The sequence below is a fragment of the Gossypium raimondii genome, chromosome 10 (genome assembly GCF_025698545.1).
Source record: "Gossypium raimondii isolate GPD5lz chromosome 10, ASM2569854v1, whole genome shotgun sequence".
NCBI classification, from domain to species: domain Eukaryota; kingdom Viridiplantae; phylum Streptophyta; class Magnoliopsida; order Malvales; family Malvaceae; genus Gossypium; species Gossypium raimondii.
In genome coordinates this window covers 15982475-15998231 of record NC_068574.1, presented here as the reverse complement: position 1 = coordinate 15998231, position 15757 = coordinate 15982475, and the positions used below count along the sequence as shown (strand labels likewise).

Genomic DNA, 15757 nt, shown 5'->3' with positions numbered 1-15757 from the left:
TTCTTCTTTTCCCCCTTCTTTTTCCCAAAATTTCAAATGAAATCCCACCTGAAATCTTTCTTCTTTTTTCCCCATTTTATTTTTCCCAAACCATTTCTCCTTTATTTTTTGCCCCCAATTTCCCCAAATCGACAGCCCTCTGCATCTCCGTTGGTCCTGCCCATTTTTGCAGCCTCGACTTAGGTGAACAAAACGACTACCTCAAAGGCGTCGTCACCGATGTTATCCATGACCCAGGCCGCGGTACGCCCTTAGCTCGCATCATGTTCCGTCACCCATTCCGTTACAAGAAGCAGAAGGAAGGATCTGTTCGTCGCCGCTGAGGGTACGTACACCGGACAGTTCGTGTACTGTGGTAAGAAGGCCACCCTTATGGTCGGAAATGTGTTGCCTCTTAGATCTATCCCCGAAGGAGCTGTCATTTGCAACGTCGAACACCACGTTGGTGATCATGGGGTTTTCGCTCGGGCTTCTGGTGATTATGCCATTGTTATTAGTCACAACCCTGATAACGACACTATCAGGTCTCTAATTTCATATTCTTGTTTTAATTTTAATTTTGATTTTGATTTATTTGCTTTAATTATATGCCTTGTTTATACCCTGATAACTCTTGTTTTAACTTTGTGCTTCCATTTTTACAACATGGACTCAACCAGTAGGGAGAACTAGAGAAGACATTATAGACAATGAGTATTTTAGCTATGCATTTAGTCCATCTTGGCAAAGCTAAAACGTCTTATAGACAATGTTTAGTTTTGAATGGTAATGGACTTAAATTGAATGCATCTTTCATGACTTTCTGATCTCATCCTACATGGAGTGCGAATTCATAGAGATGATACATTATTTTGTTTTTGCACATAGCTTATGGCATCTTCTTTTGAAACAATAACCGAGCATTTACCTTAATTATCTTATCCTTTATTTCTGTCGATAACTGCATGTTATGTCAATGGAAGCCAATATTGTTCATTGGGAATTTAAAAACAGAAATTGTCTATATTCTAATGCTTTTAAAACCATTTGCTCAGTCTATCTTTGCTAAGTTACTAGCCTTGAGTTAGCCTGCTAATGGACTCACATCAAAGTCCTCTCGGTACTCTTGTTTTGTGCTTTTTATTTACGGAGTTACAGAGTTATCGGAGAAAATACATAAAAAAATTGCCTTTGCATATTCTATAATCTCATAGACGGATAATATTTGATATTTGACAATTGCAATTATTATTTTGCAGCTGAATTGTTTGTTAATGGGGAGATTGTTCAACGATCACCAGAAAGACAAAGGAGGGTGGAACTACAACCGCAAAGGGCCCAAGACAGACCAAGGTGCAAGTTTATGCCTTTGTATGTGTTCCAGTAAAAATTGGACAAAAATGTATAACCCGATTCATTACTGCTCATCTTCTCATATTGGAGGCAATGCACTTTATTTTTGTTAGTTTGTGAATATAATGTTGGTTCTAAAATCAATTGACTGCATTTCACGTTACTATCAAATTCATTAATTTTTATTTGATATATGGGTTTTTGTGCATCTCGATGATCGTACAACTTATTTGTAGTAACGTACTTTATTGATGTAGGATTGCTGACAAATCACAGGTTTACACTCAACATGCTTATATGAGACCTCTTGGAGTTGGTATGTCTATGATTTCTTTAAAATCTTATGAATATGATTTTGTTTTAATTACTTGTATTTGCAACAGTAGATTTTTTACAATTTTTCAGTTAGATATATGCTAATGTATTTCTAAGTAACTTTCTCTAATATGTAATGACAAAAATGGAAGCAATATCGTTCTACTAGTAGTAGTAGTAGTAGTAGTAGTAGTAGTAGTAGTAGTAGTAGTTATTGATGTAAAATGGAGAAATATGAGGTGGTCAAAGATTTGGGAGCCAGCAATTTTGGGGTTGCTCGACTTCTCAGACACAAGGGTACCAAGGAGCTTATTGGTATGAAATATATTGAGAGAGGTCACAAGGTTTGTTTCTTTAATGTCTATTATCTCTCTCACTTGTTCTTGCATTTTTTTTGGGTATTATTAATCCTGTTCATTACTTCATCACTTCGAATCACGTTCTTATTTCTGTCTCTTTCTTTTGAATGCCAAACCGGTTGATTGAAAGCTTAGCTTAGCTGTGTTTGTTTGCAGATAGATGAGAATGTGGCAAGAGAGATTATCAATCACAGATCTCTTAGACACCCTAATATAATCCGGTTCAAGGAGGCAAGTATCATCTCTTGCTTCATTTCCCTTTTAAAAAATTTAGGATGTTTCTATTTTTGATGGGATATGAATGCTGTAGGTGGTTTTGATGCCTACCCATTTAGCAATTGTGATAGAGTATGCTGCTGGTGGTGAGCTCTTTGATCGAATTTGCAGTGCTGGTAGATTCAGTGAAGATGAGGTCCTTTTTCTATTTCTATTTTTATTCTTTTCATTCCCACTTTTTTTTTTGGAAACAAAATTTATTTTAGTGCTTACTTGTATTTCTTCAGGCTAGATATTTTTTTTAGCAGTTGATCTCTAGTGTTAATTACTGTCACTCCATGGTGTTAAGATGAAGGCAGCTGAGGAAGCCTTGGAAGCAAAACAAAAAGTAACAAATAGCTTGTCTGCTACCTGTTCCTTTTATTATTATCATGTTTTATAATTTTGTGACAAATTGTTCTTGGTACTCTGAAGATATTTATGCAAAATTACCCTATGATTCTATTGTATTTATACTGCATGGCTGCACCATGTATTTCTTAACTAGTTTGATAAATTTTATGTGTGGTGTTTAATTTTTCGTTATTGTCTGTGTAACTTGCAGCAAAAACCTACATTTGAGCTATCTTTCCATTGTTTATTTTAGTTTTGATTCTAAATTTTTATTTTTACTTTAATATTTACGACAACTTGAGTTTTAACTTTTGGATTTTAATTGTGTTATTAATTTACAACCCTAAATTCTAAAACTAAATTCATTAATTTTTATATTTAGTTTTAAAGTTAAATTCTAAAACTAAATTCATTAATTTTTATATTTAGTTTTAAAGTTAAAATTTTCATAGAAAATTTAATTTAAATAATATTTTTATTTATCCTTAAAAAGTATATTTAAAGTTCAAATTTTAAAAATAAAACATAATATAATATTTATCATAAAAATAAATATTATTTGATTAAAATATTTTTTTAAAGATTATGTTTTTAGCGCCGTTTTTGCTAGAAGCGCCGTTAAAGGTTTGTTCTTTAGCGGCGTTTGTGAGAAAAAGCGCCGCTAAAGGTCATGGTTTATAACGGCGTTTGTGATAAAAGCGCCGCTAAAGGTCATGGTCTATAGCGGCGTTTGTGGAAATAGCGCCGCTAAAGGTCTTGGTCTTTAGCGGCGTTTGTGGGAGAAGCGCCGCTAAAGGTCTTTGTCTTTAGCGACATTTGTGGGAGAAGCGCCGTTAAAGGTCGTGGTCTTTAGCGGCGTTTGTGGGAGAAGCGCCGCTAAAGGTCGTGATCTTTAGCGGCGTTTGTGGGAGAAGCGCCGCTAAAGGTCTTGGTCTTTAGCGGCGTTTCTAGAAAAAAAAGCCGCTAAAGTTAGCGACGCGTTCTTTAGCGGCGCTTTTTTCGGTGCTTCTCAAAGCGCCGCAAATACTTTTAGCGGCGCTTAAAGGCCTAAAAAAGTGCCACTAAAAGCCAGTTTTGGTGTAGTGGATTTTGGTTTAAGGGTTGTGATTTAGGGGTTAATGGTTAGGGGTTAGGGATTTGGGTTACGGTTTAGAGTTTAGATTAATTAGTGTTTTTTTAATTTATATATTAAATAAGGTTTAGGGGTTAGTAGTTAGGCGTTTGGGGTTTGGGGTTAGAGTTAGAGGTTAAGAGTTAGTGATTTAAGGTTTAGAGATTCGAGGTCGGGTTAGGGTTTAAGGTTTAGATTAATTAGTATTTTTTAATTTATATATTAATTAAGTTCTTATATAATTGTAAAAGAAGGGTTAGGGGTTAGGGGTTTAGGGTTTATGTTTTATGATTTAGGGTTTAGGAGATAGGGGTTTAGGAGATAGTTTAAATTATTTAAGAGATAATAGATCAATTTTATATATATATTAAATGGTTTAGGATTTAAGGTTTACTTTAGATTTATTAAATGATGAAAATTTATACAATTAATTAATGTTTTATATTTAAAATATTTAATCTAAATTTAGATTAAATGGTTTAAACCATTTGATATATTTAAATATTAGATTTAAAAAATTGATAAATAAATATATTGAGTTTTAAATTTGAACTATGAAAATATAATTATCTTTTATTTAATAACAATTTTCCATTTAAATTCAAATATGAAAATTTTAGTAATCCTTTTCAAGAGTCGAGTTTAGACATAAAATTGATCTCGACTCAATTTGAGTCAATCCAAAGTATTAATTAAGATTTAAGATACTTTTAAGTCAACAAATTAAAGCTTCCATGTTGAAATTAATTAAGGAATGTAAACAAGAAAAAGAATGCTTCATGTGCATATTTGATAATTTAATTATCTAAGCTTTAGCTTATACTATAAAAAGAAAGTTTGATGGGTGTATTTGTTTAACAACATACAATATTATTGGTCTACTTGATTTTGTTTTTTCTTTTATTATTATTATTATTTTGTTTTTAAATGTAAATTTAAATTTAAATTTTATCCAAATATTTACATATTTATATTTCAATTTATCTCATTTTTATATAATTTATAAAAAAGTAGTTTAATTTGAATTTTACTTTCCTCAAAAAATTTCAAATTTGCTTACTTAAAATATTAAAATAGTTATTATTTAATATACAAAATAAAAAAATTTTAACAGAGCAGAGCAAAATGGTGTCATTTTGTTCAAAATAACATAATTTTTTGCGGCGTTTTCTTGAAAAACGCCGCAAAAGATAAACAATAGCGGCGTTTTTAAAAACGCCGCAAAAATCATTTTAAAAAAAAGGCGCGTTTTATTCCCAAATTTCTCCGCCTAAAATCTCCATATTAAAGGAGCTTCGCTACTAAAACAGATAAGGTTTTTGAAATTCCTTTTGTGCTTTCTCTTTGTCAAAAAAGACTTCTGTTCTGTTCGGTATTTGCAGGGAAAAAAAAGATAATGTGTTTGGTATTTTTGTTTTCGTTTTAAATTTTTTAAAGAAAAGGAGATGAAGAAAAAGAAGAAAAATGGGGAAGAAAAATGCTGCAACTATGGGTAATTTAGCCCGACTTTACCCTACTTTTTAAACCATGGCATGAGATAGGCTAGTCTCCCAATATTTCCTTAACCGAAGAGGGGAAAACCCTAATTTTGTCTCTCCCAAGGGACGAAAGGAAGGGAAAAATGGTGTTTTACTTCAAAGCGCGGGCAGAAGCTGGTAATTACATCATTTTCATGGGTCTTGACAAGTACAAGAACGCGGAGCTCATCAAATATGGCTTCATCGAAGATATCTGGTAATTTCTTATTTGAATTATTTTTCCAGATACATTGAAAAATTTTGAAATTTCGCCATTGTTGCTGTAGAGGAAATTGAATTAGGGCTTTTTTTTTTCTCCTTCGCCCTAATAACAAAATAGAAATAGAGCGTGATGGTAAATGGTTGGATGGAACTAATAAAGGATAAGAAAGCAATTCTGGCTTGTGCTGGTAAATGGTAATTTTAGCAGTACTCTTAACAAGTAAGTTATGGGTCAAGGATTTAATTTCATGATGAATTTGTGTGAGTGGGATCGGGATTTACTGGAAGTATTCCTGGGGAATTTTGCGCTGCTCATTTAGTTGTTAATTGGTTCTGTTTCATTTGTTCTTTGCTCACTCAACCCCAAGGAGAAAAGAACAAATATTAGAATATGTTTTTATTACTCATGATGTGATTTGTTATGGATAACTCTTTGATGTTTGAGTGTATCTGGAATTTGTTTTAGCATCTTCTTCCATCACTTGCCCTTCATTAATGTGCTTACATTGTCGGTTATTCAGGCTGCTGTTCATAAAGAACCAATCTTTTCCATTCCTAGAACTCCAGCAATAGTTCAGCATGAAATTTTAAATAACAGAAGGCATGTATTAACTAAGGTAAATGTGGTATTTTAACTAAGATTTTGTTTTTGGGATTTGCAGAACTTCGTCTACTGCTAGAGAGTCATAGTTTTGCAGAAAGATGTTCTATTCTATTATGTTCTGTTATGTGAAAAGTAGAAAATTGTCTGTATGTGATAGAGTCTCGTTTGTGTTTGTTTTTAACCCAGGTGCTTTTATTCTGCTATGCATTTTACACATATGGTTTGTTATTTGATATTTGTTGTTTCATTTTTGTTTAGGTACAAGAAGCTCCTAAGCTCAGTGGATCTTACAAAGGACTTCTTCTTCAGCTATTCATACAATGTTATGTGTAGTCTTCAAAAGAAATTGTATAATAACGAACCAGGTGAGGTTCTTTATGAGACCAGGAGTTTCAAACTTTTGCTCATTGCAAGACGATCCCGTCACTATGAACCTGCGAAGAGGTAATCACTTAGGAATAGTTAAAAAAGACGCAAGTATTCAACTAGTAACTGGAACACGCAGCTATATATGAATGAATTAGATTTTAAATTCGGTTTGATGCACATGATTTTTTAATTATATATGAATGAATTAGAAATTTGGTTTGATGCACATAGCCAAACAGAGTATTGTTTTGTAACTCGTTTTTCCTTCTTTTCATGTTAGGCTTCCTTTCTGATTATTGTTATTCTATTTTATATGTACGTTGACTAACCCAATAATATTGGATGAATTAAGAGAAATTATAATTGATATAAATTTTAGATTTTATGTTAGAAAATTATATTTATATTATTTAGTTTGAAATTTAAAAAAAATAATGGTTAGTGTTACAAAAAGATGCATCATAAACAAAGCCAAGAAAGTGTAAATGAATAATTTGGTTCATTAACGTTGTTGTATGCTTTTAGGTCTTCTAATAATCGATTTTAGATTTTGAAGCTTAAAAGTGTAGGACATGACTTTAATCAAAACCTGTCAAAGTGCTAACTAGCTGAACTCACCACAACCGGAGGTGCTTAAATAACTAAATTAAATTTAAATATCATATTTAATATAAGGTTAGTGTGAATCGTAATCAATTATTATATTTTTTATTTTGGCATATCATGTAATTGTTGTACAAGTAAAGTAAAAAGTAGACTGAAGCAGTTTACTATGAAGTTTTTAGAGAAAGTTCTATGAAGTTTTAATCTATGCTTGATTTCCCATGGATTTCCATTCCAACTAGCTTCGATACGGATCTGCTTGCTTTCGGTTTCATGCGATCTCCTCACCGTTAACTTGTAATTATCCTTTTTCCACCTTTTGATGAGTGATTTTGTTGCTGCTATTGTTGTTATTAGGCTCGATAGCCAATGGCGTTGAAGCGGGACTATCCAGGTGGGCGCCCAAAGGAATAGAAGTTCGGATCTCGCTTATGATCGTGATTCTTTTTTCTTCTCAATTCGATGCTCATTGCTTTGAGTTCATTACAATTCTGCTTTCTTTCAGTTTCACGCTGATTGCTTTGAGTTCATTACAAGATTTCCTTGATTAAATAAATGTATTATATATTTTATTACCAAGATTTACTTGATTAAGAAAATGCATTGTATGTTTTATTGCCTTGCATATGTATTATTTATTTTAGTTTTGATTCTAAATTTTTATTTTTACTTAAGAGTTCTAACTTTTGGATTTTAATTGTGTTATTAATTTATTATTTTAAATTCTAAAACTAAATTCATTAATTTTATATTTAGTTTTAAAGTTAAAATTTTCATAGAAAATTTAATTTAAATAATATTTTTATTTATCCTTAAAAGTATATTTAAAGTTCAAATTTAGAAAATAAAACATAATATAATATTTATCACAAAAATAAATATAATTTGATTAAAATAATTTTTTTAAAAGGTTATGTTTTTAGCGGCGTTTTTGCGAGAAGCGCCGCTAAAGGTTATGGTCTTTAGCGGTGTTTGTGGGGAAAGCACCGCTAAAGGTTTTTGTCTTTAGTGGCGTTTGTTGGAAAAGCGTCGCTAATGGTCTTGGTCTTTAGCGGCGTTTGTTGGAAAAGCGCCGCTAATGGTCTTGGTCTTTAGCGGCGTTTGTGGGAAAAACGCCGCTAAAGGTCATGGTCTTTAGCGGCGTTTGTGGAAAAGGCGCCGCTAAAGATCATGGTCTTTAGCGGCGTTTGTGGGAAAAGCGCCGCTAATGGTCTTAGTCTTTAGCGGCGTTTGTTTCTAAAAACGCCGCTAAAGTTAGCAACGCTGTCATTAGCAGCGTTTTTTGCGGCGCTTCTCAAAGCCTGTTTTGGTGTAGTGTGGGCATTAACAATAATTTAAGCTTAGGTTTGATTAGTCCAAATAGTTCAATTTATTATTTAAATAATGATAATTTTTTAAAATTTAATTTAATTTTATAATAACTTTCACATATTTTTATAACTATATTTAAATAAAATATTTTAAAATTATTTTATTTGAATTATAATATGATCATGCCAGACTGAGATAAAAAAAAATTTATCCAGGCTGAAGGACCTTAGTTGGCTTTCTGGGGGTTGAATTGTTCCCCCCAAAGTGAAGGATTTCTGGTGGTGCATTTTGCGATGGTTTTTACCTTGCAAAGGTTGTTTGGTAGAGAAGGGTTGTTCTGATAAAATTGTTCTCAATGTAAAAAATTGTTCACCTTCATATAAAATGCTTACAAACTATTTATAGATTATAGATAACCCTTTAAAACAAAAAATTAAAATCTAATAATAACCAATGACTCTTGACCTTTCATTCTCCTAAACAAAAACTACTAATTTAAACCCATTAAAAAAAACAACATAACTCTTGACTTTCAACTCTTGACCTTTCACTTACATAACTCTTAACTTTTCATTTAAGTTTATTTAACAAAACTCCCCTGTAAACTTAAATGCTTCTACCATCCTTCATGCCGATTAATTTCTTGTAGTTGTCGAAGAGTACCATCGGTAGCGGTTTTGTGAAGATATCCGGGACTTGGTCTCGACTTGCCACGTGCACTAATTTCACACTTCCTTCCTTTACATGATCTCGGATGAAATGAAAACGAATGTCAATGTGTTTGCTACTCTCATGATTCACTGGGTTCTTTACCAGCTCAATTGCTGATTTATTGTCAACTCGTATCTCAGTTGCACCAAGTTGTTGTTGCTCCAACTCGCCCAACAAATTTCTGAGCCATATAGCATGACACACACACCAAGATGCTGCCACATATTCAGCTTCACATGTCGAGAGTGTCACGATTGGTTGCTTCTTTGAAAGCCAAGTAAACGCCGTGTTACCCAAAAAGAACACATATCCCGATGTACTTTTTCGATCGTCTAAATCTCCACACCAATCACTGTCGGAATACCCAATCAACTTGTAATCTTCCATATTTGAATAAAATAACCCGAGTGACACCGTTCCTTGAATGTACCGTAGGATTTGCTTCAACGCCTTCCAATGTGAATAAACCGGCTCCTCCATGAATCGACTTACAAACCGGGTCGACTCGTTAAAATGTCAGGCCTTGTGCAAGTGAGATAGTGAAGGTTTCCTACCAAACTCCGGTATTTGCTCGGGTCGACTCGTTCTCCTCCATCGAATTTCGAGAGTTTTACACCTGGTTCCATTGGTGTTGATACCGGGTTCCAATGTGCTTCCTATGACACAAAAATACCTGTCTTTTCTTGTCTAACCTCCAAACCAAGGAAATACTTCATTAAACCCAAATCTGTCATCTCGAATTCTTGTGTCATCTTGCTCTTAAAATCTAGTATCATCTCACCATTGTTCCCCATAAAAATGAGGTCATCGACATAAAGTGCAAAAAATAACATATTACCTCCATTCTTCTTCACGTAGAGGGCATGTTCATAAGGACATTGTTTGAACCCGTTCTCCTTGAAGTATGTATCGATAAGAGTATTCCATGCCCGTGGCCCTTGCTTCAACCCGTAATGTGCCTTCTTCAATTTCAGCACCTTCTTCTCTTCTCTATTTTTATGTACCCGGGTGGTTGTTCGATGTAGACTTCTTCTTCGAGCACACCATTCAAGAATGCCGACTTGACATCCATTTGAAATATCGGCCATTTAAATTGAGCTGCTTGTGCAAAGAGCAATCGGATTGTCTCCATTCTTACAACGGGAGCAAATACCTCGTCATAATCGATCCCCTCCTTTTGCTTATATCCCTTTGCAACAAGTCGCGCCTTGTACCGTTCTAACTCGCCTTGAGCATTCATCTTTCTTTTGAACACCCACTTCACACCAATGGGCTGACCTCCTTTCGGTAATTCCATTAACTCCCATGTGTTGTTACGGTCAATTGCTTTAATCTCCTCGTCCATAGCAGTTTGCCACTTCTTGTCTAGCACCGCCTCTTCAAAACTTATATTCTCGGAATCTGCCAAAAGACATACAATATGTACCTCATTTGTTGAATCATACAAATCTTGCAAACTTCGCATTTTTGGTTGTTGCGGTTCATCTTCATCATCGGTAGTTTCAAGATTTGTCGGTATGATTGTTAGTGTAGCAATTGATGATCCTTCATCTTTGATGATAACCTTCGTTGAGTTATTCCAATCCCACTCGCTTGCTTCATTAAATTGTACATCACGGCTTACCACAACCTTCTTACTTATCGGGTCGAGTAGCTTGTATCCTTTTGTTTTCTCATCATACCCAATAAAAATAAACCTTTTGCTTTTGTCTTCGAGCTTCGTTCTTCACTGATCCGGCACATGTGCATAGGCCTCACTACCGAAATCCTTTGAGATGAGAAACTGATGGTTTTTGTCCGCTCCAAGCCTCTTGTGGTGTTTGGTCATCCAACTTCGTATGTGGACATCGATTTTGGACATAGATGGCACATTGCACGGCTTCCGCCCAAAATTCCTTCGGCATCTTCTTGCTCTTGAGCATTGATCGAACCATGTGGAGAATAGTTCGATTCTTCCTCTCGGCCACTCCATTTTGTTGGGGAGAGTACGGTGCGGTTAGGAATCGTCTTATGCCTTGCTCCTCACAATACTTCATGAAAGCCGTACCAATTTGATAAAATTGTTCTCAATGTAAAAAATTGTTCACCTTCATATAAAATGCTTACAAACTATTTATAGATTATATATAACCCTTTAAAACAAAAAATTAAAATCTAATAGTAACCAATGACTCTTGACCTTTCATTCTCCTAAACAAAAACTACTAATTTAAACCCATTAAAAAAAACAACATAACTCTTGACCTTTCAACTCTTGACCTTTCACTTACATAACTCTTAACTTTTCATTTAAGTTTATTTAACATGTTCAGTCGACATCTTGTGTTCCAGATGTGGCGCGTCGGAGTGTATTGAGAATGTTTTGTTTTTTTGTCGTTTTTTCCTTTTGCAGCATCTGTTTGGAGGAGTATGGGGCTGGTTTCGGAGCAGGATCTTGCTTTCTTTTTTCATACTACCATGACGCTAACTGACAATGCTGTTAAGTGTCATACTCTATTCACAGCTTGGAGTGTATGGCTTCACAGAAACCTTTTTGTTTGGAAGGGAGTTGCTAATTCACATCAGGTCATGATCTTGATAGCTATATAATTATTATAGGACTGACGGGAAGCTCAGATGGTTTTCGATAAGGTTCAGCCGTAGCCTGCTGTTCGATCAGCCAACGAGGGTGTTTAGGTTCGTCCGGAAGGGAATACAATTAAGTGCAATAAGGATGCGGCTGTCAGTATACCACTGAATATGTCCTCCTTATTTTAAAGAGGTTATTTATGAGCTTTATATATGCTAATATCCTCAAGACTATTAATGAACCTCCTAGAAGGCTATTTCACAATGCCTATGTTCGTGGTAAATGGTACAACTTTGGCTTTAAACAAATCAAAGAGTTTTTGCTTCACCACTATTTTACTAATGTCAAGCTTGAATATTCTTATAACACCATGGCCAAAACAATCATAAATAAAGTACACCTCACTTAGCCTCAAGCAACTAAGATTTTGGAATCCACCTTGTAACCAAAGGTGTTGCCTTATTTGCAATTGCTACCAAGAACTAGGTTCCAAATAGCTAGAGGAACATAGTCACCAAAAGGATGGCCTCTTTGCTAAGAAAAATCTATGATGTAATTTAGTTTGGTCTTGGGGAACTCATATTTTAAGAGATCATAAAACATGTTGATCAAGTTTTCCCCATGCTATGTTTTCGTTTCCATCCACTTACTTTTCATATTCTTTGTAAGCACAATTCTAAAATTGTGCTTGCAATTGAAAAATATGAAAGAAAGCCTGCAGAGTTAAAGTTCTCATACAAGACTAGTTAGTTCACTATATTACACTGTAAAATAGGTGAAAGTAATTAAGTATACCAAATGATGAATGATTCATAGGGAAGCATGCATGTTCCTTTGAATTGTAGGTATTTATAATTTTATGACTTGCATGATTGAATCCATGAATGTCAAGATGCCTAGGGATGACTTAAGGCATTGTTTGGTTAAAATTAGAGCCAAAAGTTGACCTTATGCATGTGTGCCTTAGTACCTATACTTGTGCCTAGTCCACTTTTTAATGAACCTTTATATGAAACCTTGAACCGAAAATAAAATATGCTTCCCCTTGCTTGGACCCAAATTTAATGTATGAATTTATATGTTGGGCCATAGATATTGAGGTTTAAGTGGGTACATCAAGGAAGTTTCAAGAAAAAAATTTAGAGTGAAAAAGTAAGAAACAGTATGAAATAGTAAGTACAGGATTCTTGCAAATAAGTGCCTAAAAGAAAAATATTGTGAAAATAAAACCATTGTGAGGGTTAAAAGCAAAGCGAAAGACATAAAAGCATAAAACAGGATAAAAGCAGTTTGAGTGAAAAAGAGCTGAATAAAGTGATTCAATAAAAATCACAAATACTTAGGAAATTTTCATTCATTTTGTACAGAACTCGCTAAGCTGACTGTACTTACAAATATTACACTATGTTTTTACATTTGGAGAGAAAAGGAAGGTGAGAGAAGGGGATATAAGGAGGTAAGCTGAAAATTATACTAAGGGGTGCATAGGAAACAATATCATGTGCCAAACTAATTTTGTTTTTGAACCATTTTAAACCTTCCAGTTCTTGAATTCCAAATCAATCTTACGCTTCAGAATGTTATAAGCCGAAAAGACCTCTGTGACTTAGGTAACTCCGTTTGTGGATGAAAATCATGATGAGTATGTGAAATTGTAGTTACTTACATTCTTCTGACATATATGTTATAGTTGTGTAGTTCATTTTGATGGAATAATAAGCTTAGTTATCTTCATACCTATTGACTTTGTAATTTAATAAACTCTCGTCTTTGAAATTAAAATTTGTAAGTATTTTAATATCATGTTCAAATTGCATGTTTTAGCAAACCTCCTACTATCTATGTTTTGAATTACCCATTTGTATGAAGCATGCTCAAGAGACATCTTTTCTTTTTATTTTTGCATGTGGTTGTCTTGTTTGCTTGAGGACAAGCTGTAACATCCCTAACCCGTCTCCGTTGCCGGATCAGGATTACGGAGTATTACAGCACATACTGTAACATTTAACAACAAATAAACAATCATTTATACTAATTTAGTGAACAAATATTCAAATAAAAATAACATTCATATCATAAATACATTTATGGGCCTTAAATTAAGTTTACGGGGCCCTAAAAATAATTTAAGAATAGTCAGAGACTAATTCAAAACAAAACAAAAAAATTATAGAAAAATTTGAAAATTTTGAAAATTTTGAAAATAGAGGTCACACAGCAATGTGACAAAGCCCAGGCCGTGTGGCAGAGGTACATGGCCGTGTGGCCAACCATGTGATAGATCATGTAACATTCAAAATTATTTCACACAACCGTGTCACAGGCTATGTGCCAGACCGTGTTCAATCCGATGTTGGGTCACACGACCATGTCCCAGATCGTGTGACACATTGACTTGAAATACATGACCGTGTAAAAAGACCATGTGCAGCACACGGCTGTGTGATAGGTCGTGTACCTCTAATTCTGCCTTCAAATGCAAGTTTACCAAAATGTGCTTACTTGGAATTCAAGCAACCCATTTACCAGAAATTAAACCTGCTCAAAACAAAATTAAACCAGCTCGAAACATGCCAAAAACATCCAACCTAAGTGCCTAACCAATGTGCCCTCATTGACACCACAATTCAATAAACAAATCCAAAATTCATACTAAATAAGTTGCATTCAAACTTATAGATTTATACATAAAAAACAGTTACCAAACTTACCATTTCATCCTATCTAATCACAGTCAATCCTACCATAATTCAAACATTTACAAAAGATTTATACCAATTAACTAAAAATAATAGTTATATACACATTTCATCCCAAACACCAAAGGCACATACATAAGTAATTTAAAACCAAGTTTAAGCAACTTTACATCAACCGAATATGTAGCACATAGAATATGTATTCAACATATTAACAAAACAAACGTATTACATGCCATATAACTCAAAGGTAAACATGTCAAAATCTACCAATAGATATCTGGATAGTGTGATCTTCAGGTTGATCCGATTGCCCAATTACACTAAATGTTATCTACAAAGAAACAGGAAAATGACACGAGTAAGCTTCAATTGAGATTAGTAAGTTCAACAGTTGAAAGGATAAGACTTACCTTATAAACATATCAATTATACATTAGCAAGATTAATAAACAATAATCCTGTCATCCACAATCAATCAACAGGTGATTTTATATACATATGTACGAGTTTCATAATCCATTCAATTACACGAGATCATTCAATATCAAGTTACAATAATATCGGAAAATCATACAAACATTTATATAATTCCATAACAAGTCATCTACCGTTAGAAATTTCCTCAATGAACAATATAATGGATACGGATACGCGGTCAACCATCTAGAACAACTAGAACGCTCAAACGAGCTAAACCAACCGAGCACACACCTAGGCACTAAGTGCCTACCCCTAGGCTAACATCCCTCTAAAACATACCTGGGCACCAAGTGCCTACCCCGTAGGCTAACATCCCTCTGAAACACACCTGGGCACCAAGTGCCATGCCTGAAGGCTTTACATCTACCCCTGGTAACACGCCATAATCACCGTAAATATATCACAGTAGTCCGCAACAAATGCTGGACTCCGGTATATTCAGTGGACAGTAACAAGTCAAGATTCATCATCTCATCACAAGTCAATCTTGTACAGCAAGCAGTATAACCTATCGGCATGCCAATTGTATCCTAACTTATGTTCATCCGAGCTCGATACAAGTAATCGCATAATATTTTACAAATCAATTACATTTCTCACCTTGAATTAACTTTATGATTATAAAATTATATATATACAAATATTCAACAAAGCATAACTCACAAGCCAATATAATATTACAATTTATTCTAATTTAAACCGTATGAACTTACCAGGTTAAACTGCAGTGGTAGCAAAAGTTCAGGGACTATTAGCAACTTTCCCTTTTCCTCAGTTATCTACTTGTTCTTAATCATGCAAAGGTGCTAACAATGCCGAAACTTGAGCTTTACCAATGAAGGAAATGGTTGTTTTTCAGTGGAAGCAAATATGAAGATGATGGTTTAATTTAATTTTTGTTTTTATTATGTTTTTATTAATTTAACATTAAAACTAATGTATG

General features: G+C 34.0%; 2 protein-coding genes across 7 annotated transcripts; both read left to right on the top strand.

Annotated features, from left to right (window-relative positions):
* On the top strand, positions 1-2807 carry LOC105778575 (serine/threonine-protein kinase SRK2E-like). 4 transcript variants are annotated; one of them, XM_052621711.1, is made up of 7 exons: positions 1-524; positions 1239-1350; positions 1590-1648; positions 1897-1991; positions 2163-2237; positions 2317-2418; positions 2510-2807. In XM_052621711.1, the coding sequence occupies exons 1-7, from the start codon at positions 383-385 to the stop codon at positions 2525-2527; spliced, it is 603 nt and encodes a 200-aa protein (XP_052477671.1). In that variant the 5' UTR covers positions 1-382; the 3' UTR covers positions 2528-2807. The 4 variants fall into 4 exon arrangements, with proteins under 4 accessions (XP_052477671.1, XP_052477672.1, XP_052477673.1 ...); XM_052621712.1 differs by having other exon boundaries at positions 3-524; positions 1239-1332; XM_052621713.1 differs by lacking the exon at positions 1897-1991 and having other exon boundaries at positions 3-524; positions 2167-2237.
* A 2254-nt stretch (positions 2808-5061) lies between these two features.
* LOC105778693 (phosphoinositide phosphatase SAC2) lies at positions 5062-6701 on the top strand. Of its 3 annotated transcripts, none has more exons than XR_008190203.1 (3): positions 5062-5460; positions 5987-6082; positions 6328-6694. XR_008190203.1 is itself a non-coding variant. In XM_052622842.1 (2 exons), exons 1-2 carry the CDS (start codon positions 5348-5350, stop codon positions 6515-6517), a joined length of 303 nt encoding a protein of 100 aa, XP_052478802.1. In that variant the 5' UTR covers positions 5062-5347; the 3' UTR covers positions 6518-6701. The 3 variants fall into 3 exon arrangements, 1 of the variants encoding a protein (XP_052478802.1); XR_008190202.1 differs by lacking the exon at positions 5062-5460 and adding an exon at positions 5468-5685 and having other exon boundaries at positions 6328-6692; XM_052622842.1 differs by lacking the exon at positions 5987-6082 and having other exon boundaries at positions 6328-6701.
* The last annotated feature ends 9056 nt before the right edge of the window (positions 6702-15757 follow it).

Excerpts from the sequence above, each read along its gene's own strand:
- LOC105778575 (XM_052621711.1), top strand. The coding sequence starts at position 383 with ATGTGTTGCCTCTTAGATCTATCCCCGAAGGAGCTGTCATTTGCAACG. Across the intron at positions 1,351-1,589 it reads AGGTGCAAGTTTATGCCTTT|GATTGCTGACAAATCACAGG; the intron begins GTATGTGTTCCA and ends TTATTGATGTAG. Across the intron at positions 1,649-1,896 it reads TATGAGACCTCTTGGAGTTG|ATTTGGGAGCCAGCAATTTT; the intron begins GTATGTCTATGA and ends AGGTGGTCAAAG.
- LOC105778693 (XM_052622842.1), top strand. The coding sequence starts at position 5,348 with ATGGTGTTTTACTTCAAAGCGCGGGCAGAAGCTGGTAATTACATCATT. Across the intron at positions 5,461-6,327 it reads GGCTTCATCGAAGATATCTG|GTACAAGAAGCTCCTAAGCT; the intron begins GTAATTTCTTAT and ends ATTTTTGTTTAG.